General features: G+C 40.6%; 1 protein-coding gene across 1 annotated transcript in view; it reads left to right on the forward strand.

Annotated features, from left to right (window-relative positions):
- Nucleotides 1-26,869, forward strand: part of XPO4 (exportin 4) — a gene marked incomplete at its 5' end in the record, with an annotated part of 103,334 nt that overhangs the window by 22,208 nt on the left and 54,257 nt on the right. Inside the window, 3 exons of the mRNA XM_082675474.1 lie at nucleotides 1,992-2,130; nucleotides 12,060-12,176; nucleotides 12,884-13,065. Of these exons, the coding sequence (XP_082531600.1) occupies nucleotides 1,992-2,130; nucleotides 12,060-12,176; nucleotides 12,884-13,065 (438 nt within the window). The remainder of the gene's footprint in view (nucleotides 1-1,991; nucleotides 2,131-12,059; nucleotides 12,177-12,883; nucleotides 13,066-26,869) is intronic.

Consider the following 26,869-nt stretch of genomic DNA (forward strand, 5'->3'; position numbering starts at 1 on the left):
TGGATTAGAGTCAAGTTAAAACTTTTGGTGCTCTGCATGGGTAGAATGCTACAATACTGTAGAATGCAGTATTCTATACTGTAGAATACTAAGTACGTAATGTTCTCTACTTCCCATTGCATGCATGGAAGTTTTCCTTTTCTATTTTTTCCTCCTAATTGTGATTAAAATTTGCACAGAGTGAAATGCAGGGCACACTTTTTAATTTTTATTTATTTTATTTTTTGGCCACACCGCATGACATGTGGAATCTAGTTTCCTGACCAGGGATCAGACCCACACCCCCTGCATTGGAAGTGCAGAGTCTTAACCACTGGGCCACCAGGGCACACTTTTTTAAAGGCAGTATGGCATAGTGGTTGAGAAAGGGGCTGTGAGTCCCCCTCTGCCACTTAACTCCATGACCGTGGGCAAATTATTTAACCTCTCTGTGCATTAATTTTCTGATTATTAAATGGAGTGAATAACAGTACTGATAGTACTTTACTAAAAAGATTGTGAGGATTAAGTGTACTAATTTTTGTGAAGTTAGTTTATATAAAGACAGGTCATAGGCACTCAATAAATGTTGGGTATTATTATTTATTTTCCTAGTAATTTATAATTTTTGCCAGTAACAATGTTTAAAGCTAGCTTTATGTACATTTCTAGTAGCAGTCAGTGTGTTTGAAACTATCGTGTCCCCTCAAAAGTACGAATATTCCCTTTGGTCAAGTCACGCTCTTGCACACAGTAGGATCTTTGCTTTTATTCACTTAGTGAATGCTTCAAGTCTGTTTTGAAGGAATACTTTTCGTTCTTGGCAGAGCGAGACACGTTCGTTCGTTTGTATGAATGTCTGGCGAGTGCGTGTTACGCAGCAGGCGGCGTGCTTCTCTGTGGGACTACAGCAGCATGCTCGGCGCGGCGTGCTTCGTGTCGTGTGAAGTGTGAGGGAGCCCTTCTGTGTACTGACCAGCCGCGTGCAGAGAGTGGCATTTACAGGCCAGGAACTGAAAGAGGTTTGGTGTAGCTGTGGTCACGAGAGTGCGTGGAGGGGCTGCGATGAGAGGGGAGCAGATCCCTGGCCATGAAGGGCCCTAATTAGAAGTGGGTGGCCATATCGTTTATGTCCAAATGGGGACACCTTTCAGAGTAAAAGAAAGCACTATTCATCATTGTTCTGGACAGCGGGTAGATTGGGAGTACCCCAGGAAGGCTGGGATGGGACCCACTGCTTATAAGCCGTGTTAGGGAATTTGGGTTTTATCCCAAGGGCATGTGGTGGTTGTATCTGTACGGCATTCTAGAGGCTGGATTATAGTTTAGGATTATGTTTTCTGAGCCTTCTTTTTAAGAAACCGTTGTGAAAAGGCAGTTAAATCCGTGTGCCCTTGTGGCCCAATGGCCCTTTGTAGGAGGTCTCCATCTGAGGTGGGTGCTTCTGCCACCACACTGAGGGACAGATATGAACATTAGATATGAACATTTACAAAGGTTTAGAAGAGCGTGTATGTTTCCATAATGTTGTATCTTGGCTAGCTAGCATGTTGCCTTTCCATGTTAAAGGGAATGGATCTAAGATGATACTGCTGGTTGGAGATGGAGATTAGGTCCGAATGTGGCTCTTAACTGGTAGAATGTTCATCTGGCTTAGTGAGCTGATAACACCACCCGGAGCTGCTGACACTCACGTAGCGCTTAGTGTGCACGGGGTGCAGTGTTAAGAATATGTGATTCTTGTGACAGCCCTGTTAGTGTTATCCCCATTTCACATGTGAGAAAACTGAGGCTCTGAGTGTGAACGGTCTTGCCCAGGGTCACATAGCCAGTAATAACTGGAGTGTGGATTGGAACCCAGGTCTCTGGCTGTGGAGTCAGCGCATAACCAGGAGCACGCTACCTCAGATGTGAGCCGTGCTGTCAGCAGCTGCAGGCACAGTGAGAAATTGGGGAGTATTTTTATATTGGATTTGTGTAAAAGTTTTCACAATGATTTTTATGTTTTACAGCCTCCAAAAGTATGTTCGGGAACAGATTCTATTAGCAGTAGCAGTAATTGTAAAACGAGGATCATTAGATAAATCAATTGACTGCAAAAGCATTTTTCATGAAGTCAGCCAGTTGATAAGTAGTGGCAACCCCACTGTGGTAAGTGTGCTAACTATTCGTAAATACTTAAAAGTTTTATTTTGTATTACGCAAATACCGTTATAGCAACAGTAATGGATATCTACATAAAAGAAAAAAGGCACAGTCTAAGAAATCAAGCAATTTCCATTTGTTCATGTTTTCCTCTAGTCCGTTTTTTACATGTGTACGTACTGTAGATACAGTATACTTTGCTTTTTCATTTGATTGTTTTTTATGTTGCCAGTGTTCATAGTCATCATAAGTTCATAAACCTCGTATGGTTTTCGTAATCCTGTTTAATGGTGTCAAATATTACAAGCTAATGTACCATAATATTCTTAACCATTTCCCTTCTGTTGAACATTTTCCCCTATTTTTAATAAACCTTTGACAAGTACTAGTGATAATGGAAATGTGAATAAAATATAAAATGATATCTGACATAAAAATTCTTAAATGTTGCAATACTAATAGGCCAAGGTATGCCATGACTACCAGGTGTGACTGTCAGCTTCCTGAGTTTTCTGGGAAGCCTGGTTGGTTTTTCCCCTCTCCATCTCCTGTCTGCCTGTGAGAACCGGTCAGCTGGGAGGGTGACGGGTTGTGGCCGCCCTGTCAGAGGCCAGAGGAGCTGGAGCTGGTGTTACTGATCAGCTGTGGTTGTTGGCTGGAACCATTGACTTTTATCAGCTGGGTGAGATTCAACTCATGTTGAATTGGGGTTGGCAATACCTAGCTCTTCTTTTTTTTTTTTTTTCTTTTTTCATTGAATTACAGTTGATTTACAGTGTTGTGCCAGTCTTGGCTCTTCTGATTCTCAGGTATTAAATCTTTAAATATTTTGGGTAGTCTGTTCACTTTCCCAGTTTCTTTAATCATTTGAAAGATATCTGTGAGGCTGTACCCCTTACGATTCTGTATGGTTGGTGTCTTCAGTGGGCCCTCGGCGTGCGGTGTGATTTTAGGTTGTTTGTGGTGTGAGTTAGGGTGCTGTGGTCATTTTAGGAGGACCGCGCGCACCGTCCCTTCCCTTTCACAGTGTCTGGGTCTCTCCTCGCCACACAGACATGTGCTCACCTTCCCGCTCCTGCTGTCTGCCCTCCACTCTGCTGGGAGTGACCCAGCAGGGTCTCCACCGAAGGAATAAATGAGCAAGTTGTCAGGATTTCCTGTATCTACCCTAGGTATTTTTTGTTTTTCCTTTGGAATTTTCCTTATCAACTTTATTGAGGAGTAATTTACATGCGTTACTGCGTCCATTGAAAATATACACTTCAGTGAGTTGTGACAGTTCTGTGTACCAGTGAACAGTCACACAATCAAGATACAGAATGTTTCTATCTGTGTTTTCATTATTGATTGTGTAGATACTGTGTTCTATGTCATTTTTGTGGCAGGTTTCTTCCGAGAGTAGTGCTGTCCAGTAGAACCTTCTGTGTTGATGCAGTGTTCAGTATCTTTCCTCTCCAATGTGTGGGACCGCACTAGCCATATGCTGATTTTGAGTGTTTAAAATGTGACTTGTGTGACCAAGGAACTGAATTTTTAATTTTATATAATCTTAATTAAATTTTATTTGAATTCAGATAGCCACATGTCGCTAATGGCAACCATATTGGACCATGTAGTCTAGAGACTTTAATATCTAAAGGTCTAATTTTATGTTCCTAACACTTAATCTTAGTATTCTAAAATTTAATTGTTTATCTAAAACTAACAACTTCGAAGATGTGCATGTTTGAATCATTACTTTTTTTTTTTTTTTTTTTTGCGGTACGCGGGCCTCTCACTGCTGTGGCCTCTCCCGTTAAGGAGCACAGGCTCCGGACGCGCAGGCTCAGCGGCCATGGCTCACGGGCCCAGCTGCTCCGCGGCATGTGGGATCTTCCCAGACCGGGGCGCGAACCCGTGTCCCCTGCATCGGCAGGCGGACTCTCAACCACTGCGCCACCAGGGAAGCCCAATCATTACGTTTTATGAGTTATTTTGGCTTTGATTTATATAGTGAGGAGCTCTGTTGAAAATAGTCCCCAGATAAGATTCCATTTACAATGTTTTGAGGTGAAAATGATTGGGAAGCTACTTTTTACTAATAATAACCTATATGCTCTCAAAATTCTCTCTATTGGTAGACATAGTCTCCCATTTCTGATGAAGAGCTTTGCTCTCGAGATACTGATGCTTCAGGGCTGCCCACATTCATTGTGTCAGTACATCCGTAGTCTTACATTTCCGTGGATTTCTGTTAGCATTTCCTGCCTAACTAATGGCCGTGTGCGCAGTCCAACGGGGACGTCACTGTTGGTCAAGGGAAAATCAAGTGGTGGTCTGACTAGCCAGAACTCGTAGGGAAAAGGCTTGGAACGGAGGCTGCTACTTGGAAATATTATCCCAGCCTCTACTGCTCTAAATCAAGTTACTCTTCATCATTTTGGCTCTCTTCGTAATGTGTCAGGTGACACATTGTTTCACTTGACAATCTGCAGTGAAGGAGTCCAGCTCATTGGATTGACCAGGATTTAAACTTTAGGAACTTGAGCAGCAACTCTGGGATCTCTGCTTTTATGATTGTAGTTGGGTGATCATGTTGACTGGGGTTTCAGTATTAAGGTAGGATTTCTACAGTCTGTTCTCACCCCCACGAGTAGCTTCTTGGCAGCCGGATGCCGAAGGATCCGGAGCCCTGGCCCCTCAGGAATGAGCACACACTCGGGAATTGTGTTCTCCGCTTCCTCTCCCCTGGGTAATTTGACCCACCATAAAAAGTAGGCCCACTGCAACCTGGCAATTGGTTTTTTTGAGCCACTGAAATAACTGATGTTCTGAGAATGATTGGAACAGATGTAGCTGTCTAGTTAGAGAGGATTTTGCTCTGTTCACAGTACATACACTTTGAGGGGAGTGGATAAATTTAATATCCTCGTGAAATATTCCAAAGCAGGAGGAGTTTTTTAAAGTTGAATTTCTGCTAACAGGGTTGAGAACTTCTGTAGCGGTAAGAAGTCAGTAGCGGGGGGTAGAATTTAATTTCAAGATTGCTGGATGAATTTATTTTGGTGACCACACTGAAAACACAACTCAGAAAGCATTCCTGCGTTTATATGGCAAGTTCAGAATTCCTGCCTGGAGCCATTCCTGCTCATTCAGCAGGTCTAAAAAATGAGGTTAGAGGTTACAGACCAGTAAAACATTTTAATCTATCTTCGTCTCTGTCTTCTCAGACTGTTAAGAATTTGTGGGAGTGCTTCAAGAATTTACTTAAGATTTTCTTAGTCTCAGAGACATGAATAGCAGTGGGAGAGAGGTTTAAAACTTTGATAAGAAAGTAAAATCAGAATATGGATACAATGTTGGCTAGAAGCTTTCTTTATAAAGGTGATTTTAAGAGATATTTGAAAGGAAGAGAGAACTGACTCTGGTTTTTTTTGGATGAAAGAAAGGGTTGACCTCATGAATCATTAAGTTAGGCGACTAACTTTACCCTTGCACATCTTCTAGAATGATGCTCCCAGTGAACCCTAATGGACTGGGAACTGTACGTAGTCTGGCTTCCCTGCCTGCTTGCTAAGAGTGTATTTTTTGGTCCAGCATCGTGCTAGTCAAGTATGCGTGTTTAAATGAGTTTAGGGGCAGGATAACATGATACAACACAGATTTTGATTTTGGATTTACACGTAGGTTCAAATCCTAGCTCTGCCATTTACTACCTACTTAACTTGAAAAATTGTTTAACTTCTCTAGGTGGTGATTTACTAATACGTGGAATAAATGTGGTAATATCCAGGCCCAGAAGAGGAAAGACAATATTAAGTGCATTTAGTAAGCATTCAGTGAATGTTTGTTTTATGTCCCTAGTTAGTGGTTTCACAGCCCTTTGTTTATAGAATCTTAGGACATGAACTATCATCTCTTTCTATCAAATAATATTTTAAGTGTTGAAAATCAGAAGAAAGTATTTATACTATTATCCATGGACGGAAACTAATTGAGTATTTAAAAAATATATAACCAACGTATTAGCTTTCCTTTAAACGCTCTGAGAAGTATCTTATGGTCTTTGTTCTCTGTAGATATTTATGAGTTAAACGATTTCCTGTGGAGATTGTATTTTGTAGCCCCATTCAGTTTTCTGTGTATCGTGATGTCCTCTCAGAGGGACAGTGCTCGTGCGGCTCTTACGTTCTGTGCTGTCTGCTCCAGTCTGTGTACAGGCTGTCCTCCCTCTGTGGCTGCTTCACCTTGCTTTGCAGTGGTGTTAGACCTCAGAGGGATACATACAGAGGCTTCACTTCCCAAAGAAAGTGGTCAAATTTTTAATTTTAATTAGCATTTAAGCTAAATTTTTAACCTATTTCATGTTTGTTTTAGTTCCTTTGAAAGAAGTAGGCCTATTTAAGTCACTTTTAAAGCTGTTGAACGCATCATTTAAGCCTCCTTTCTTCCTCTTTGCCATGCTAGAGAGAAGAGGGTGAGAAATTCCCCGTGTGCTGCAGTGCTGCCCCGGACGTGATAGCAACTTAATCTCTCTTATCACAAGTCTCATTGATGTTTGCTTAGAGGAGCAGCTGGAAGTCTGCTTTATGTATGGCAACCTTTCATAAAGTTTATTCTTGGTAATAAAGCTCCTGGGGTAAGAGCCAGGCTATTATAAGAGACAGTCCTCTCTCTGAACAAGAGTATTTTATTTTGTCAGCTGGAGTTAGTGTTTGAGTATCTTGTTCTTGTGACAGTAGGCTGGAGAGTAAGGCAAACTGTCTCTGAAGGGTGTTTTTCCACTGTCATGAAATTAGTGTCTTTTACTGGAAATGAGAATTCTGCTGAAAGATTTTTAATGCGAAGACAGCAGTTACTTCAGTTGTTAGCCAGTGAATTAACTTGTGATTTTTTAGTACTTCAGTGAAAGAAAACATATTAGACTCTTTCATAACCTCGAGACCTCATTGAATTTCTTCTACTTGTTTTACATATTTAACTTTTCTCTTTGAAATTCATCAGTAGGGAAAAAAAACAGGGAGCACATCATTTATTCATTTTCTGCCTTCCCTTGTGTTAATGTCGTGTCAGGCACAGAGGCAAACATTGGTTTATTAATCCAGGTGATGTTTAGTGAGTATGCACTCTATTGCTCTAGTGATGCTTTAGTTTAGTATTTTTTTTTTAATGGATAACTTATTTTGTGATTTTAATTTGGTGGATTGCAGATAACAGTCAAGAAGGACTAAGACGCCAAAACAGGTTTTTTTTTTGTTTTTTTTTTTTTGCGGTACGCGGGCCTCTCACTGTTGTGGCCTCTCCCGCTGCGGAGCGCAGGCTCAGCGGCCATGGCTCACGGGCCCAGCCTCTCCGCGGCACGTGGGATCTTCCCGGACCCGGCCACGAACCCGTGTCCCCTGCATTGGCAGGCGGACTCTCAACCACTGCGCCACCAGGGAAGCCCCCGAAATAGGTTATTTTTTATGATAAGGATGAGAATACTGTTGCCGCTTCACCTCATATCTTATCAGAACCTGCTACATTTACATAGTACTTTTTGTTGCGTTATCTGATTTGAAGGTTAGGACAATCGTGTGAATTCTGCAGTGTGCAGGGTAATAGCCCTTTTCATAGATAAGAAAATCGAGGCTCAGGTAGATGAAGTGGTTTGCTCTCAGTTACTTGAGGTGGTAAATCTTGGACTCTCAGAGCGCAGATTTTCTGACTTCTTTTTCTGCACTATTGAAAGAGACTGCAGAGTGTTGTTACTCAGAATTTATTGGGAGATAGTTGTGATAACGATTATTGTTTGGTTTCTGACCTACTGAAAATGAAAGCTGTCACTTTGGGACTGCTTGTTAGTGCTGGTCCAGTGGCCAGCAGCAGCGAGTGACAGGCACAGACAGAGTGATTGGGCAGAGCGGTGGGCAGACGCGCATCGGGGCTTGGGGCTCTGCCCCCAAGTGTCGTAGGCTGGGAGCCCTGCCCTGTGTGTTTCAGCAGAGTCCAGGTGCTCTCCTTGTCACCACGTCATGTAATCATTGCCTTAGAAATGATTCTCTTGGAAAATTTTACATGAAGGAAGTTTCATTAAAAGTGTTTGCTTGCTGCATTTGGAAAATTAAGATACTACCTGAATTCTTTATGATCCTGGAGAAGCATTGCCACGTGAGCCTCTTGGAAGTCTAAGATTTGTACTAATGGTACTCTATACTGGCTTCATCCCTGTTAACTTCAGTGTTACAACCCCATATATGCTGCTTACTAGTCAGTCCGTCACCTTTCAGCTGGTTTCATTGAGACTCACCTCTCTGCAGTACCCACCACAGGTTTTGTCTCCGACCCTCTGAAGTATTGGCATCACCATCTCTAGTACAGAAATAAGATCCAGCCCTGCCTGAGGCAGAGGCAGCCCTGGAGGCACTGGTCCGTCGGGGGAGGGAGGGGGGTCAAGAGGTAACACACTCGGGGTGACCCCTGACACCTAGAGTGTGAAGCAGGCAGACGGAACGTCCACAAGGGTAAGGACGACAAGAACTTGTGGGTGCCTTTCCCCCGCTTCCTTCCTCCGTTTCTCTGTCCCGAGAAGGAGCTTCCCTAGCTGTCTCAGTGCCCCTGCTCCGCAAGTCACTTTATGTTAGTGAGATTTAATTGATAAATGGTTGTGGAAACGAATAAACGTATCGGGTAATGCGTCTTAGACACACGGTGTGTGCTTGATTCCTCTGTGAATAGGGAGAAGTGCTTTGCTGATCTGTGCAGAGTGCTTTGCTCTTTTAATGTACAATCAGTGCTTCCTATTCATCATTCTCCAGGAATTTCTTAATTAGCACCTCTGAGCCACGGTAGTATAATCTTTTTTTTTTTTTTTTGGCCACACCATGCGGCATGTGGGATCCTAGTTCCCCCACCAGGGATCGAACCCGGGCCCTGACAGTGAAAGTGCCAAGTCCTAACCATTGGGCCGCCAGGGATTTCCCTATAATTAATGTTTATGATGCTAATCTCAAATCCTTTCAGGGCTTCCAGGTTAAGGAGCAATTAAACTGTTTGGTTATCTTTTAATGATGAAAATATCTTACTGAATTTTAGTTCTTATAAAGCTGGTAATTTTAGGTGGGTCAAGGCCAGGACATTTGACTTCTGGCATTACCACAAACCATGCTGCATAATTTATTTTTATGTATTTCTTAAGTCTTTGAGTGGTAAATTTGGTAAGGAGACACTTGCTTTGGAAAATTTGTCCTTTTATTCCATAAGTGGAAAGTGGAAAAAGTAGAATACAAAACAGTACATTGGGTTAATAGTAATGGTATTGTAATAAATAATGTATAACTGCATTTCAGAATTGGAAAGCTGTAAATAGATATTACAGTAGTAATCTATGGATGGTTATTTTTGTAGGAAGAAAAAGTTATTTAAAAACAAAATATTCTTATGCTCAACAAGCTAATTCCACAATAAGAATGTGTTTTGTTCATACTTATGCACTAAGAACACACTTTCTTTTATGGGTGAATTTGTACTTCATTGTCGTGAAGTTTGTAGTTGTGGTGGGATGTTTTTATTGCTACATCTCAAAAACAGTCCCATCCCACCGAGGGCTCCTTGTTTGTCTGCTGAGGCTTTTACTTTTAAAAACTCTTCCTTTTCCTAAGTAGTAACCTCAAAAAGCTTGTCCCTTTTCACTGCTCCTGCCCTTTTCTGCGCTCACTGACCACAAACATGTGCTTGTAATCCTAGGAAGTGTTTATTTCACAGAAAAATAAAGCTTTATTGTGAGTACATGTTGGCTTCAATCATTAATTAGAGTTGTGTTACTAAAAATTTAAATATGGTCATAGTCTAAAAATATGTTGTTTTGTGGTGAATATAGTTTGGCACTAAAAAACAATTTGTGGCTAAATTACTTGTGCAAAACTACTATAGATAATTTATTGGTAAGAACGATAAGTTTGTGTTTGATGGTGCTTCTGGGTTCTTTTCAGCTTGCATGTTTTTGTATAAGTTGTGCATGAATTCTGTTTTCAGTATTCAGTAGATTGATTATCTCACCTGAGATTCCAAAATTAGTTTCCTTTTTTTAGTAAGACGCATTTTCTTAAACATTTAGGTATCTGTTCATAGTGTCCTGTTCACTGAAGTCTTATTTAGAAAGGGTAGGAGAAGAGCAAAAAATATGGGGAAAGATTGTTTTCAGGATCATATGGTCTTGTAATCCATCATGGTAGATCCTTGTAAGTTAACTTTTCCTTTTGCATTTCATTAATTTGAATTCAATACTACCCACTTTCCCCACCAAAGCCTAGCTGTACTTAAAAACTGTTCATGGTTGATCCCAACGGTATTTAAATGTATCTGAACTTTTGATTGCTGGCACTTTGGTCATTAATCACCATTTTAAAAGAAAGCCATTTTTTAAAATACAATTTTGTTAACTAAAAAAGTGAACGATTGTACTTGATGTGTTTCTAAGGTCTCTTTCAACTGTAAGATGAAGTATGTGATAAACTGTTTCTCTGTGAGAGGCTCTTTAATGCTTGGTTTCTTCCTCCTTGTGCCTGGGTCCATGCAAAGGCAGTTGAACTTACGCACTTTTCTTGAAAATTGGGTAAAAGGGGACATTGTAATGTTAAAACAGATGTATCAATATATTTTGAAGTACAATTACAGAGAGAGATGGGGGGAGAGAGAGAGAGAGAGAGAGAGAGAGAGAGAGAGTGTTTAAGCTAAAGGAGCTATAGTCAGAGGACTTACTGTTGAACACAGCCCTGTCTGTATACCCCCGGATTCCCAAGGGTATTTGCACGTATTGTGTGTTGTTAGGGCTTCTTGGTGTGGAAAAGTCTGAGAAACTGCTTGAGTCTCTGGGCTAGTGTGCCATCGTAATTGCTCATTATACATCATACTTACCCTAGTTAAGACTGAGGCAAATAGGAATTTAATTCTTTTTTACATTTTCTTAGAGGAAAGTTTTAGACATATACACAAATATACAGATATACTACAAATAGTCTGTTGGTCACCTATGTAACCATCATTCATCTTCAACAAATATCAACTCATGCTAATCTTTAGGAATTTAATTTTATGTATATTTGCTAAGATTTGCCAAGATAAGCATCTGTAAGGTCAAGGTACTGACATCAGAAGCATTTCTGAGCAAAGATGTTGCAGTTGGTGGGCGGGTAGGACCGTGCTCAGCTGTTGTATAAGCTGCATAAATAGTATCATCTTGACTTTAATCTTTCGGTTGTTCAGAGGTAGTGTGCATATTTCTCTGTAACCCTTGGAAACTTGCCAGAATAATTTGTATCAGCCCCATCATGGCACCTTGACTCTGAATAGTCCATGAATAAAAGCAGCGAATTGAGAGTAGACGCTTGTTGGATACAGCCATTGAGAAGGAAAATCGTCATTTTCAATTTTAAAAACTTGGGAGTACTACGTGGTTAATGTTTTGGAGACCGTAAAATCCGTTTCACTTTTCATCTATTTGGAAATACATTTTACAGACATCAGAACGTAGAGTCAGACAGACCTGGGTTCAAATCTCAGCTGGCCCGAATTACCTGCCCTTTGAATCTCACTTCTTTCAAATGTAAAATGGGGATAGGGATTGTTGTGTGAATTCAATGAAATGATATGTTAAATACTGATCATCTTAAAATATCATTTACACTCTGTAGTTGAGTACTAGTAGGAGTACTCAGGAGTGTGTCCTGAGTTCAGGTCTCAGATAGGTTTGTGTAACTGGAGTGAGGAGGAATACTAAACAGTCCCAAGGCCACTGGGAAAGGAGAGCTAATCTTTATCTTGTCATATCTGACTTTCTGGCTGGTAGGTATAAGATCTCAAGATACCATGGAAGATCTAAAGATAAAAATGTTTCATTATGTTTGAACAAATATTGTATTGAAACAAAGCATCGGGGAAATAATGCCTCACAATGATTTGTTATCAAATAATTACAGCAAACTCTGGCCTGTTCTATTCTAACTGCACTATTGAGTGAATTCTCAAGTTCAAGTAAAACTAGCAACATTGGACTGAGTATGGAGTTCCACGGCAACTGCAAAAGAGTTTTTCAGGTACCAGTATTTTTGTTCTTGTGTTTTAATTATTAGATCACTCACTTTTCACTCAATTTGTTGCTAATGGAGTGAGGACATTGCTTTTATCTAGTTGAACAATAGCCTATACTTGAAGGTTTGCGTTGTGATTTCACAGGATATAGTAAAGCGATAGGTATGGTGAACATAGTTGACGGTTTAAGATTATTTAATTCTAGTCTTAAAAAGGAAATGCTACTATTAAGACCCTTAGCTTATTAATTTTGTTCTTATTGTGTTTAGATAGAACTAATTCAATTGGTGGGACTCCGCTGGCCTTAAAAATAGGCCTGGCTATATGCCAGAGAGGGCTGTGTATTTCAGTGTTATTGCAGATGGTGTGGGCTCTTTGTTTCGTGTGTATTGTTTGGCTCTGAAGTAAAGTTGTGTGAAGGCACTGGTTTCAATCCGAGGGCTCCCACTGAAGCTGCTGAGCCCTCAGCTCTGTCGTGGTCGTCAAGACCTGCTTCTCTAGGGAGTGGCATTTATGTGACAGTAAATGTATTCAGACCGGCATCACTGTAACGTAAAAGCAGGCCTAAAAATGGAAGATGTCCTTGAAGAAGCGATATTTTCTGTTGGAAGCTTTAAGGTTTTTATTTGTTTGTTTTGTTTTATGGTTCTAAAAGGGAACATATCTTGAATAAGCTTTAGATACAAAAACACGTGTGGTTAATTTACTGCAGGAAGAAGACCTCCGTCAGATCTTCCTGCTGACGGTGGAAGTCCTGCAGGAATTCAGCAGGCGGGAGCACCTCAGCGCCCAGATGTCATCCGTGTTCCAGCGCTACCTGGCCCTCGCCAACCAAGTCCTGAGCTGGAACTTCCTTCCTCCAAACTATATCCTTTCAACAACCGAACGGTTTATGTGTGGTCACTTTCGTAGATTGAATTAATTATGGCTAAAAGTACTTTATCTCTGCAGATTTATGAAACATGTTGTTTGAAAGAAAATAAGAATCTTTTAGAAATGGAATTTTACTTTATTTTATAATACCACAATGCAGTAGAGTACTTAGAAAATTTTCAGTTTCATTCATAACTTTGTAGAAGAGGGTTGAATAAATGGAAACATTTGGTGGGTCATTGGGCTGTTGCTAACCAAGGGATAGGAGTATGCCTTAGGAAGGGAAGGGAAAAAGGTGGGAAGTGCATTTTACCAAGAAACGGAATCATTTTCTCCTGTAACATGTAAATTCCATTCAGATTTTGACTGACTTTCCTTAAGGCGGGCTTGGAGTTCTCTATTTGATCTTTGTGGATTACAGTTGCTCAAGTGTAGATAATAAGGTACTAACGTGTTTACCCTTCGGAGAGTGTTCCCAGTATAAAAATAGGAAAATTCCATTTCTAGCAGGTTATTTATTAGGAATACAAATTAAGTTTAAATAGGTTATATTATAGATACAAAGTGTCTACCTTTTTATCATTTACTAAAGTGGAGAAATTTGTGTTAGAAATGGAATTCTAGTTCAGAGTTTATGATTTGCTTTTCTAGAACATTGCTACCTTGATAGATTAGAAACAGTCATGTACGGTGGGCTGCCCGTATGTATCATAGGTGAGTCACACAGATCCAGGCTCAAGGTTCATCCAATCGCAGGCAGGTTACTTAACGTCTCTGAGTCTCAGTTTCTCCAAATGTAAAATGAGGATATGGATTGTTGAGTGGATTGAAGGAAACAATACATTTAAAATACACTCAGGAGTTAGCTCCTGTTTATTGAGCTCTTGGTAGCCTCCTTGAAGTCTCCTCCTCAGCTTGCTGTGCTGTGCTGTTTCTTCTTGATCTGGTATACTGCTTATGGTATAGGAAATTACGGGAGGTTTACTTTAACCTGTTCTAGGTATTGTTAATAGGAGGACAGCGGTGAGGGTCTATTTAGGAGAAAAGGGCAGATGATAAGCAAATAGGACATAGATATCCAGCCACTTGAGAGATGAGGATGAGCCGGGAGCCCTGCACTCACCGACACATATCTGAGCTAATTACCTGGGCTGTAAACTGTGAGGTTTTTAAGGGGGCACGAGCGGGGTGTAACTCTTTCTTCTGTTTTCAAGCTAATAATTCATGTAATAGAAAATGAGTTGTAAGATGCCATGTAGGGTGCGAGGTCTCTGACGGGAGCCCCGAGTTCTCAGTTCTTTCTCAGAGGCGGTCGTGGTGAGTGGCTGCCTTGCAGGGCAGAGCTCACAGGGAGGCTAGTCATGCCCCCTTCTACCCTAGTCGCTAATCCTCCTTCTGCTAATAGTCAATTTTATATCTTCAGTATATTCCTTTTGGCTGGTAAGAGGCACATATTTTCTTAGGTTTGCTTTTAAAAAATTTTCCCCTTTGTGTTTTGCTATCTAATTTTTGCTCTAGTTTTTGTTAGGGAAAAAAAAGATGTTGAAAAACTTTGAGACAGATTTAAAAAGTAACAGGCCATATGGAGCTATCAAAACATTAATTATATATGGGAAAATCAAGGAAAGTTACACTGCATATATTGTAGCCAATTTTAAAGTCTGTTTTAGGGGAAAATTCAGTTGGCTGAAAAGTGACTGTTTTGTAAAGGGAAACAGTGCTCTAGGAGTTTGGAAACAAAGTTTGTCTAAAGATACACACATAAAATATTTTTATAAAGCATGTAGATAAAGCTTTGGAAAACTTGTCATCTAAAAATGATAGGCAGGACTACAGTGTTGCTGAAGGAAAGAATTCATCGTTTAAAGAAAAGTAGATCTTGCTCTTGATGTACAATGTTCTGTTTCATGGCTTACAAGTGAGCTTCTTTGTGCCTATATGTGTTCCTACCGCCGCCATTTGTTGGGTAACAGCTACAGTTAAGCATTCCTTCCTTTAAGTGGATTAGCTTAAGTGTAGGACAAGAATATGGCAATGGAATTAAATGAAGCTGCGTTGTCAGTGCTAACAAAGAAAACTAGTTTCAGGGAACCCAATTCTGCCATAATTTCTAATTTTGGCGATTACTTGCTGATCTGCTGTTCAATAAGCTGGGAAGGAGTTCAATAATTATTTAGTTTTTTAAATTAATTAATTAATTAATTTTTGGCTGCGTTGGGTCTCCGTTGCTGCGCGCGGCTTTCTCTAGTTGCAGCGAGTGGGGGCTACTCTCCATTGTGGTGCACGGGCTTCTCATTGTCGTGGCTTCTCTTATTGCAGAGCACCGACTCTAGGCACGCGGGCTTCAGTAGTTGTGGCATGCGGGCTCAGTAGTTGTAGCTTGCGGGCTCTAGAACGCAGACTCATTAGTTGTGGCGTATGGGCTTAGTTGCTCCATGGTATGTGGGTTCTTGCTGGACCAGGGATCGAACCCTTGTCCCCTGAAGTGCAAGGCGGATTTTTAACCACTGCACCACCAGGGAAGTCCCAATTATTTAGTTTTATACCTTGAAAAAGGTCTAATGATCATATTTAACTTAATTAATATATTGAGTTGATGTCTTTTTAAAATACGATTTGACTTTTAGGATAGACAGAATAGCAAGTAGACCTTGTAAAAAATACGTTGTGTGCTTTGTATCACATCTATTTGATCATTTAGAATAGTATGTTAAATGAGTCTGTGTTAAATTACCAGTATCAGTTCCTATTCATAATTTTTGTAATCTGCTATCTTCTTTGTATCTTTTTATTTTGAAGTAATTTTAAGCATGCAGGAAATACTACAAGGGTAGTTGAGAGAATTGCCGTATGCCCTTTACCAAGATTCACCCGCTGTTAACATTTTGTCCCATTTCTTACTCTTCCTGTCTCTGTCTCTCATTACACACACACACACACACACACACGTGTACGTGCGTTTGTATGACAGTATGTGTATATTTAAACACATTTCTTCTGAATCATTTGAGAGCACTTGCAGACATTATACCCATATACCTCTGAGTACTTCACTGTTTGTTTTCTTGTGATCAAGAATTTTCAAATTGCACTGCGGTTCTTATAGGAGAATGTCTTACAAAACTCTAGTATGATTTTCAAAACCAAGAATTTAATGTTGACACATTGTTATTATCTAATCTGCAGTCCATATTCAAATATTGTCAGTTGTCTCACTAATACCTTTTGTAACTGTTTTCAGTACTTTGTATTTAGTTGTCCTAAGTCATCTTTGATCTGGAAAGCTCCTCAGCTTTTCTTTGTCTTTCATGAATTTGACATATTTGATGTGTATAGATCAATTACTTTAAAAAAATACCCCTCAGTTTGGGCCTGTTGGATGTTCCCTCCTGATAGTTCTGGGTTATTCATTTTCGTAGGACTATTGAGTAGTGGTTCCTTTATGTCAGGAGGAGTGTGATCCAGTTTGTCCCATTTGCGGGGAGCGGGGCGGTTTCTCTTTGATCTTTTGGTTAAGGTGGTGTGTGCCAGGTTTTTCCATTGTAAAGTTGCTGTTTCTTTTTGTAATTAATAAATGATTTGTGGTGTTATACTTTATATAAATATCCTGTTCCTCCTAAAATTTCAACCATTAGTTCTAGCATCCCTTGGTACTCCTGGCCTGAAACAGTTGGTGCGGTCGTTGCACATTGGTGATTTTTCTGATCCCATCATCTCCTTTTGTGCTTATTTGCAGCTTTCTGCCATAAAGAAGAGGTTTCCTTTCGTCATTGATTTATTCATTTATATCAGTATTGACTCAGGGATTCTTCTTCTTCAGAATGGATTGTGGTCTGTTGCTGTCATTGTGTATTTTGCTGCCCACGTTGTGCCAGGTCTGGCCCTTGTCAGCTGCCTTCTGTGTCCTTTTGGTTTGTCCCACTGTTCTAAGTTTTAACTGAAACAACCTGGGTTTAAATTTTTAGGAATGAATGACTTATTTTAGATGTTCTATGAAGAGTTCACTCTAATTATTTAAAAGTTTTCTTTTAAATGTTAAGAAATTTAAACACTGAGCTCCCTTAAACAAAATATCTGCATTGGACCCACTTTGTCTGTGCCTGTGCTCAGGTAGTGTCCGTTGCAGTGATAATTGGTTATTTTGTAGGACAGCTTTATTGAGATGTATTTCACATACCAAACCATCTGCCCATTTAAAGGATACAATTCAGTGGTTCTTTGTGCGATCATAGACTTGTACAGCACGACTGTCGTTAACATTAGAACATTTTCATGACCCCAAAAAAGAAGCCCTTGTAATCTGTTAGTGGTCATTCCCTGTTTCCCCCAAATTCACCAGCCCATGTCACTCACTCATCTCCTTTCTGTCTCTATGCTGGACATTTCATGTAAATCGAGTCATATAATATATGGTCTTTTGTGACTGGCTTTCATTTAGCCTGATGTTTTCAGGATTCATTCATATTGTAGCATGCATCAGCACTTCATTCCTTTTTATTGCCACATAATATTCTGTTGTAAGGATAGGCCATAATTTTATTTATTCATTGATTAGTTGATTGACAGTTGGATTGTTTCAACTTTTTGGCTATTATGAATAATGCTGCTATGAACATTCCTGTGTAGTACAAGTTTTTGTGTGGACTTAATATTTTCATTCCTCTTGGGTATACCTAGGAGTGGAATTGCTGGATCATAAGGAAACTCATTGTTTAACCTTTTGAGGAACTGCCAAGCTGTTTTCCAAGGTGGCTGTACCATTTTACAGTCCCAGTAGCATTATATGAGGGTTCCAATTTCTCCACATCCTGGTCAACACTTGTTATCTGTTTTTTGTTTATAACTGTCTTATTTCGTATGGAGTGGTATCTCATTGTGATTTTGATTTGCATTACCCTCGTGGTTAATGTATCAAACATCTTTTTTGTGGTCATGGGCCATTCGTGTATCTTCTTTGAGGAAATGTTTATTCATATCCTTTGTCCATTTTTAAATTGGGTTATTTGTCTCTTTAAAATTGAGTTGTAACAATTTTTTATATCTTCGGATAAAAGTCCCTTAGCAGATAAATGATTTTCAAATATGTCCTCCCTTTCTGTGAGTTGTATTTTTACCTTGTTTTTTTAAACATTCATTCATTCATTCATTCATTTATTCATTTATGGATGGCTGCATTGGGTCTTCGTTGCGATGTGCAGGCTTCTCATTGCAGTGGCTTCTCTTGTTGCGGAGCATGGGCTCCAGGTGCCAGGCTTTAGTAGTTGCGGCACGCCGGCTCAGTAGTTGTGGCTCAGGGGCTCTAGAGCGCAGGCTCAGTAGTTGTGGTGCACGGACTTAGTTGCTCTGCGGCATGTGGGATCTTCCCGGACCAGGGCTCGAACCCGTGTCCCCTTCATTGGCAGGCAGATTCTTAACCACTGCGCCACCAGGGAAGTCCCTGTTTTTACTTTTTTATGGTGAACTTTGAAGCACAGAAAATTTTAATTTTTATGATATTTAATTTATGTCTTTTTTTCTCTTGTTGTCCTGTCTCAGAAACCATTGCCTGATCCAAGGCCATGAAGACTTATGCCAGTGTTCTTTTCTAAGACTGACTTCTTACATATAGGCTCTTATATTGAGGTCTTTGATCCATTTTGAGTTAATTTTTGTATATCATGAGAAATAATGATGCAACTTGATTCTGTTGCATGTGGATATCCAGTTATCCTAGCAGATCACTGACGGTTGATGAGAAGGAGGAAGAGTCTGGTGGAGTAGGAAGCACTGGAGAGAGAGTGGTGGTGGGCGGTGACTGACTGCAACTTCGTTGCCCTAACGTCATTTGTGGGTTATTCGTCTTTTTAAGATTTATGAGTTGTGGGACTTCCCTGGTGGTTTAGTGGTTAAGACTTTGCCTTCCAGTGTAGGGGATGCGGGTTTGACCCCTGGTAGGGGAGCTAAGATCCCACGTGCCTTGCAGCCAAAAAACGAAAACATAAAACAGAAGCAATGTTGTAACAAATTCAATAAAGACTTTAAAAATGGTCCACATAGGGGCTTCTCTGGTGGCACAGTGGTTAAGAATTCACCTGCCAGTGCAGGGGACACGGGTTTGAGCCCTGGTCCGGGAAGATCCCACATGCTGCAAAGCTACTAAGCTTGTGGACCACAACTACTGAGCCTGCGCTCTAGAGCCCGTGAGCCACAACTACTGAGCCCACGCGCCTAGAGCCTGTGCTCTGCAGCAAGAGAAGCCACCGCAACGAGAAGCCTGCGCACGGCAACGAAGAGTAGCCCCCGCTCACCTCAACTAGAGAAAGCCTGTGCACAGCAACGAGAACCCAATGCAGCCAAAAATAAATAAATAAAAGAAAAATTTTTTAAATAAATAAATAAAAATGGTCCACATCAAAAAAAATCTTTAAAAAGAAAAGATTTATGGGTTATAAGAGTTCTTTGTGAACTCTGAATATATAACACAAATTCTTTAGTGGATGTATGATTCTCACATATTTTCTCCCATTCGGTGGTTGTCTTCTTTCTTGATGATGTCCTTTGAAACATAGAAATTTTTAGTTTTGTTGATGTCCAATTTATCTATTTTTTCTTTTGTTGCTTTTGATATATTTAAGATGGCTTTGCATAATCCAAGGTCACAAAGATTTTTTAAAATAGACTTTTGTTTTTTAGAGCAGTTTTCGGTTCATAGCACTCTTGAGCAGGAGGTACAGAAAGTTCCCACGTGCCCTCTCCCCGACACGTGCATGGTCTTCCGTCATCACCACCCTACCAGAGGGGGGCTTTTTTTTATAATGGAAGAACCTGTATTGACACATCATTGTCCCCAAAGTCCGTAGTTTACATTAGGGGTCACTCTTGGTGTTCTGTAGGTTTGGACAAATGTACAATGACATGTATCCACGTTGCTGTCTCACATAGAGTAGTTTCACTGCCCTGCAAGTCCTTTGCGATCCACCTGTTCACCCCTTCCTCTCCCCGTACGCTAGGGACCCGCTGATCTGTTCACTGTCTCCACAGTTGTGCCTTTTCCAGAACGCCATATGGTTGGGATCATACAGTGTGTAGCCTTTTCAGATGGGCTTTCCCCGAGTCACATGCAATTAAGGTTCCTCCATGCTCCTCCATGGCTGATAGCTGATTTCTTTATATCGCTGATTAATATTCCACTGTCTGGATGACAGTGGACTCAGCCATTCCACCAATGAAGGACAGCTTGGTTGCTTCCAAGTTTTGGCAGTTATGAATAAACATGTGCGTGCAGGTTTTTGTGTGGATATAAAATTTCAGCTCCTTTTGGTAAATTCCAAGGAGTGCAATTGCTGGATTGTTTGGTGGGGGGGGTATGTTTAGTAAGAAACTGCTAAACTGTCTTCTGAAGTGGCTGCACCAGTCTGTGTTCCCACCGGCAGTGAGGGAGCGCTCCTGCTGCTCTACACCCTCAGCAGCGTTTGGTGTTCTGGATTTGGACCTTTCTCCTAGGGGTGGGGTGGTATCTCATTGTTTTGCTTTGCATTTCCCTAAAGACCATGTGATGTTGAACATCTTTTCATGTGCTTATTTGACACCTGTGTGTCTTCTTTGGTGAGGTGTCTGTTAAGGACCTGGGTCCATTTTTAACCAGATGGTTTGTTTTCTTATTGTTAAATTTTAAGAGTTCTTTTTATATGTTGGATAATAGTCTTTTATCAGAGATGTCTTTTGTACATATTTCCTCCCAGTCTGTGGCTTATTGTCTTATTCTCTTGACAGTGTCTTTCACAGAGCAGAGGTGTTTAATTTTAGTGAAGTCCAGCTTATCAATTCTTTCTTTCATGGATCATGCCTTGTTATTTTGCTAAAAAGTCATTGCCAAACCCAAGGTCATCTAGATTTTCTCCTATGTTATCTTTTAGGAATTTTACGGGTTTTTGTTTTTTTGACCACGCTGTGTGTCATGTAGGATCTTAGTTCCCCCGACCGGGGGCCAAACCCGCACCCCCTGCGTTGGAAGCATGGAGTTGTAACCATTGGACTACCTTACAGTTACACATTTTACATTTAGGTCTTACAGTTACACATTTTACATTTACAGTTACACATTTTACCTTTAGGTCTATGATCCAGTTTGAGTTGATTTTTGTGAAAGGCGTAAGGTCTGTCTGTATCTTGATTCTTTTTTTTTTTTGGTATGTGGATGTCCAGTAGTTAAGTACCATTTGTTGAAGACTTTTTTTGGCTCCATTGCAGTTTACTACTTTGTTAAAGATCATTTGACTTCACGTATGTAGGTCTGTTTCTGGTTTCTGTATTCTGTGCCGTTGATCTATTTATTCTTTCTCCAATACCATACTGTCTCGGTTATTGTAGATTTATAGTAAGTTGAGTTGTGTCAGTTCTCTGACTTTGTTCTTGTCCTTAAGGTCACAAAGATTTAGTCCTATATTTTCTTCTAAGAGTTTTATGTGGGTCTGTCATATGGTAGGTCTGTGATCCATTGTACGTTTTGTGGAGATATAAGGTATAACAGGATCCTGTTGTTCCTGCATCATTTGTTGAAAAAGGTATTTTTTTTCCGGTCGAATTGTTTTGGCCCCCTTGTATAAAATCACCTGGCTGTAAATGTGACAGTATTTCAAGATTATTTAGTCTTCTCTCTGTCTCTTTCATATCCATTTGAAGTTTAGGATCAGTTTATCAATTTCTGCAAAAAAGGCAACTGGGATTTTGATAGGGATTATGTTGAATCTGTAGGTCAGTTCGAGGAGAACTGCCATGTTAACAAATGGCAGAATATTAAGTTTTCCAGTGCATGAACATGGGATGTCTTTCCATTTTTTTAGATCTTTAGTTTCTTTCAACACTGTTTTATAGTTTTCAGAGTAGAAGTTTGAACTTCTTCTGTTAAATTTATTCTGAGTATTTTATTTTTTAATTCAATTATAAATGGAGTTGATTTTACAGTTATTTTTGTGTTCATAGTGGTGTATAGAAAAACAAATTCTTGTATATTGATCTTGTACCATGTAGCTTTGCTGAACTTATTTTTTAGTTCAAATAGTATTTTTCTGGATTTTCTGTGTATATGTCTTCTGCAAACCTTTTTTTTGGGGGGTGGGGGCAGTGCCATGCAGCATACGGGATCTTAGTTCCCCCACCAGGGATGGAACCCGTGCTCCATGCGTTGGGAGCGTGGGGTCTTAACCACTGGACCGCCAGGGAAGTCCTTGCAGACCATTATTTTTCTTAAAGGATTATTACATGTAGGTTTTATACATGTAGAAGATGATTTAGGAAAGCATCCTCCACTCCAGGCCTGGTGCAAAGTCTATAGCTCCTGGGCTTTGGCAGGTGTTAAAATCATCTCCTGGCCCAGTGAGCTAATTGCTCTGGCCATTCTGCCCTGGTCTTACTGTCTTGAAAGATCTGAGATGAAATCCACCTGCTTTTCATTCTGTTTTAGATTATTATTGTGTAAAGAAAGTACCCTAGTCCTAGGATCCTCTGTTGTACCACCACCCCATTTACAAATGGGCGCTAGGATTCTGGATGGTCTGGTCTCTACCTTTCTCTCCGAACTCTCTTTGTCCTCTTTCTGTTGGTGCTGCACCCACAGGCCAAGTTTCCTTCTGCCCTGGCACCTTTGCAGGTGAACTTTTCCCTTGCCTCCTAGTTGTGCCTCCGTCATTCACTCCAGACCAGGTCAGGTTTCTTTTGATGTGGCTTTTTTTTTTTTTTTTTAATTTACATTTTTGGCTGCGTTGGGTCTTTGTTGCTGCGTGTGGGCTTTCTGTAGTTGCGGCGAGCAGGGGCTACTCTTGGTTGTGGTGCACGGGCTTCTCATTGCGGTGGCTTCTCTTGTTGTGGAGCACGGGCTGTAGGCGCGTGGGCTCAGTAGTTGTAGCTCGCAGACTCTAGAGCGCTGGCTCAGTAGTCGTGGCGCACGGACCCAGTTGCTCCGTGGCATGTGGGATCTTCCCGGACCAGGGCTCGAACCCGTGTCCCCTGCATTGGCAGGCGGATTCTTAACCACTGCACCACCAGGGAAGCCCCTGCTGCGGCTCCTGATATGCATGTTATACACACTTCTCTCCCATTTAGCCCACTTGTCCATTGTAATTTTCCTTTTGTTAGCCTGCTGGAGCAGTACCTGTTTACTGCTTGTCTGGAGGCTCAGGAAAGCACAGGCCGTGTTTTGTCCACTGTGTTGTCCACACTGTGCAGTATCTAGCATGTAGTAACAGATGCCTAACAAATAGATATGTTTTAGTTATTGAGACAAGGTGATTCAGAAGTAGTGTCTCCGTTCTTGGCTGTCTGTTCATGCTGCTCGTATTGTTTAGCCATTAGCTCACCTAGCGTCCGTAAATGCTTCGGGGTTTTGGCAATGCTAATCATAAATGACAATATCGTTTTGTAATAAGAATGCTTGGCAGGTATGTTTGGTATGTTGGCTTCAGTAATAATTCTTTTTTTAGTTTGGTTACACTGCCTTTTATTGGTATTCTATTTTTGTGTATCTGATTTGGTTTTGGTAAAAATTTTTTCAACTCAAGCTCTTGGGGAAAGCTAACTACATCATAAAATAGTAACGGGACACAGAAGCTTTCACCTAAATTAGGATTTCCAGTAAAGCCAACGTTACTATTTGGAGGCAAGGCTTTGGAAAACATTCAGGTGAGGTCAGTTCTCCTTTATTTCAAAGGACTTTGGTTACTTGGACTAAGTGCTATGTGAGACCGGGCTCAGTGGTTCCGTGCTGTGCCAGAAATAGCAGTTTTTGTTGTTAGAAAAGTTAGTAGTGACAGAGATTAAAAATATAAGAAGAAAAGCTGGGCTTCCCCTTGCTTCTGAAATTTTGTTTTACTAATGAGGTGGGATAAAAAGAAGATGGGAAGATGGGGAAATTAAAGTATTCCTTTTGTAAAATGTCCATTGTTGCTACAAGATCTTCCTGTATTGTGAAGTTCTTATAAGAATAGGCAGTGGAGATTTTCAGACTTTCCATGTTTGCCTGAGGGTAATTTGTAGCTGTTGTGTGCCTCTTTTGTTGTTTTACTGTCGGTCACCACCACAAGATGATCCCCATACAGAAGGTGTTCATAGATGGACTAGACCTCATTTGCATGTGGAAGGCCCGGTGTGTTTCAGAGGTGACCACCCCCCTTCTGTTAAGAGCATGCACTTACAGGTCACACTGTGTGGTTGACACAGAAGACTTTGTGGGTTTATCCAGTGGCAGTCGTGGCCGCTGCGGCTGAGCTCTGTCCTCCTGGCTCCTCAGGTGTGTGTGGTGCTGGCCGGCATGTCCAGGGCAGGGCAGGTGCTGCGTGTCTGTGCCTCTGGTTTCTCAGGAGCGGGTGAGCTTCCCCAGCAGAGAGCTTTAGAGCTCGGTAGGATGGCCGTGGGAGAAGGGCCAGGAGACGGAGAGTTAATTCTTCAGTGTGTGTGCGAGGTTGAGTTGACTTCCAGCTGTGACTGATTTCCAGGGGACTGAGAGCACAGAGGTCAGAAGACGGGCTGGGTTTTCGGACTTCAGAATTGCAGCCTTGCTCACAGACGGGCTTGTACGGTGTCCAGTGACAGGAGAGTCCTTGTATGGTAGCTCCTGGTTCTCGAAGTGGTGAAAACACGGCAAGGTGAAGTGATGTTGATGCGATGACAGATTTTTAAAAAGACATAGGATTATTAAAGGCTGAAAGCAGCGCTCTATGGCTGTCACGTGGGTTGAATTTTATTTGATCACAAAATGAATGATTCTGATACAAAATATAAATTACCTGAGTTTAGTATTTATTTTAGAAAAATATGTAAAGCCATAGCCCCAGAAAATTCTTGGTTTAAAATCTGATTTGAATTTTGGTAAATAATTGCTATTTAATGGTATCAATCTGGTGTGACTCATATGTCTCCTAAAATCTAACAAGCATATAATAAATGATCAATTAGTAAATAATCACTTCACTGTCAGACTTCTCTTTTATTGGTAATATATTTGGATAAAAATAAAGCAATATAATGTTGATATTATGACATGGCTGTTAAAGTAGTTCTGTGAACTGAAACTTCTGCAGCTTTTAAGTAGGAACCTGCTGCTTTATTAAAACTGTTAGAGACTGTTGCTTTGTATAACAATGTTTTGGGAAAAGTTATTTTTGGGTATCAGGAAGAGAGAAACATGATTAACATTTGTATATGATAGTCTAGGCTTGGAGAGAATTATAGGTTATTAAACAAGAACTTGAAAAAAGTAAAGATTTTTGAGAAGGAATAAAGGAAGACGCAAAACTAGGAAAGAAGGAGGAAATACTGCTTGATTTAAATTTTAAATCATTAAAAAAATATTGTCTTAAGAGGAGAAGTGATAGAATTTTAGTGATGGTCTTCTCCTTGTTGTTTTTAAAGTATTCTACATTAAGAATTATCTGGGGAGAAGTGGTATTTTGGGGTCACTTATACACAGATACAGAAATAGTTGGTAATACCAAATTAAAAGTTGAATTGAATGTGCAGAAACGGTCCAGATCTGCATGTGAAAGTCTGTTCACACTGTGATAAGCTTCTAACTAGCTTTTTAATTGAAAAGCAGTGCATGCGCCGTCTTACTAACAGTATTTCAGGCAACACAGAAGGGCCCTTATTCCCTCCTCTTTACAGGCAGCGCCCTCAGCAGATTCACAGTCCAGTGTGCTGACTACGACGTGTATTTCTTGTTCGAATAGCACTGTTCTTAAAAATGTGTTCCATTCATTACTGTACTGTTCTTTTTGCTGTTTTTATGTTAAGTTTGTATTAAAATGCTTTTGAAGATAATTACATGTTCTTTTCGTAGAGAGAGAGAGATTATTTATAACTAAGTCATACGGTTGTGTCTCACTGTACACACTGGAGCATGTGTTCATTCTTATTAGGAACAACTGGTACCGGGTGGCAGTGCTAGGCTGGCTGGTAAAAGGGAAGGTGGGTTAGTCTGCAGTGCTGTAGGGTAACTCTTCAAAGAACAGTTAGTGTGGCCTCTGTGCCAGGAGCGCTACCAGTGAGCTTTCTTAATAGGAGGCAAATGTCATGCCAGAGGTAAAGATCCTTTCCAGGTTTGGAGTTAAAAATAAAACTCACATGGAACTTTAAAATAATTATTGGAGAAAAGTATTTTATGATTGTGTCAGATATTAAAGTCTCAGATCTCCTTGTGCTGTGGGCAACATGCAAGGAATGACAATTCTAAAACCATGCTGGTCGTCAGCTTTTTAAGAACATTTGGCCATACAGACTGGGCACTGGGAATAGTGTGTTTAAAACAGGCCAAGATCAAGAGAAGCTAACATCAGGATTAAAAAAAATAAATAAAAGATTTGAGGATTATTTTGCACCTGATGTTTAGGTGAGCAATTGCATTTAATTCCATCTCATAGCTGGAAAAAAGACTTCTCTCAAACTTACATCCTTCTGTTTCCTCTTAATGTAGGTAACTGATATCTACAAGTATTTATGGAGTGTCCACATTTTGTAATTGAATGAAAGATAGCAAAGAGATCTTGGTCTAGGTCTCATTTCCTTTTGTAATATTTATTAATCTTTGACGTTGATCAACTCTCACTTGCTAAAGGACCTGGGCAACCCCCTGCTGTTTTGTAACTGGCAGCCTTGGTCAGTTGCAGGGCTCTTCACTCACTTGAAACGGGCTTTTCCACATTTCCAAGACTAGCAAAGTCCATAAACACCACTCTTGGCGTCCGCCCGCAGCGCCCCTCCTCTGTGTTGGGCCTCTGAGGGGCCTCCGCTGCTCCTCACCTGAGGGCTGCGTGCATTTGCTCTGCCCAGGTGGCTGTGCGAATGAGACCCAGGA

The sequence above is a fragment of the Grampus griseus genome (genome assembly GCF_964374135.1).
Source record: "Grampus griseus genome assembly, chromosome: 18".
In the NCBI taxonomy this organism is placed as follows: domain Eukaryota; kingdom Metazoa; phylum Chordata; class Mammalia; order Artiodactyla; family Delphinidae; genus Grampus; species Grampus griseus.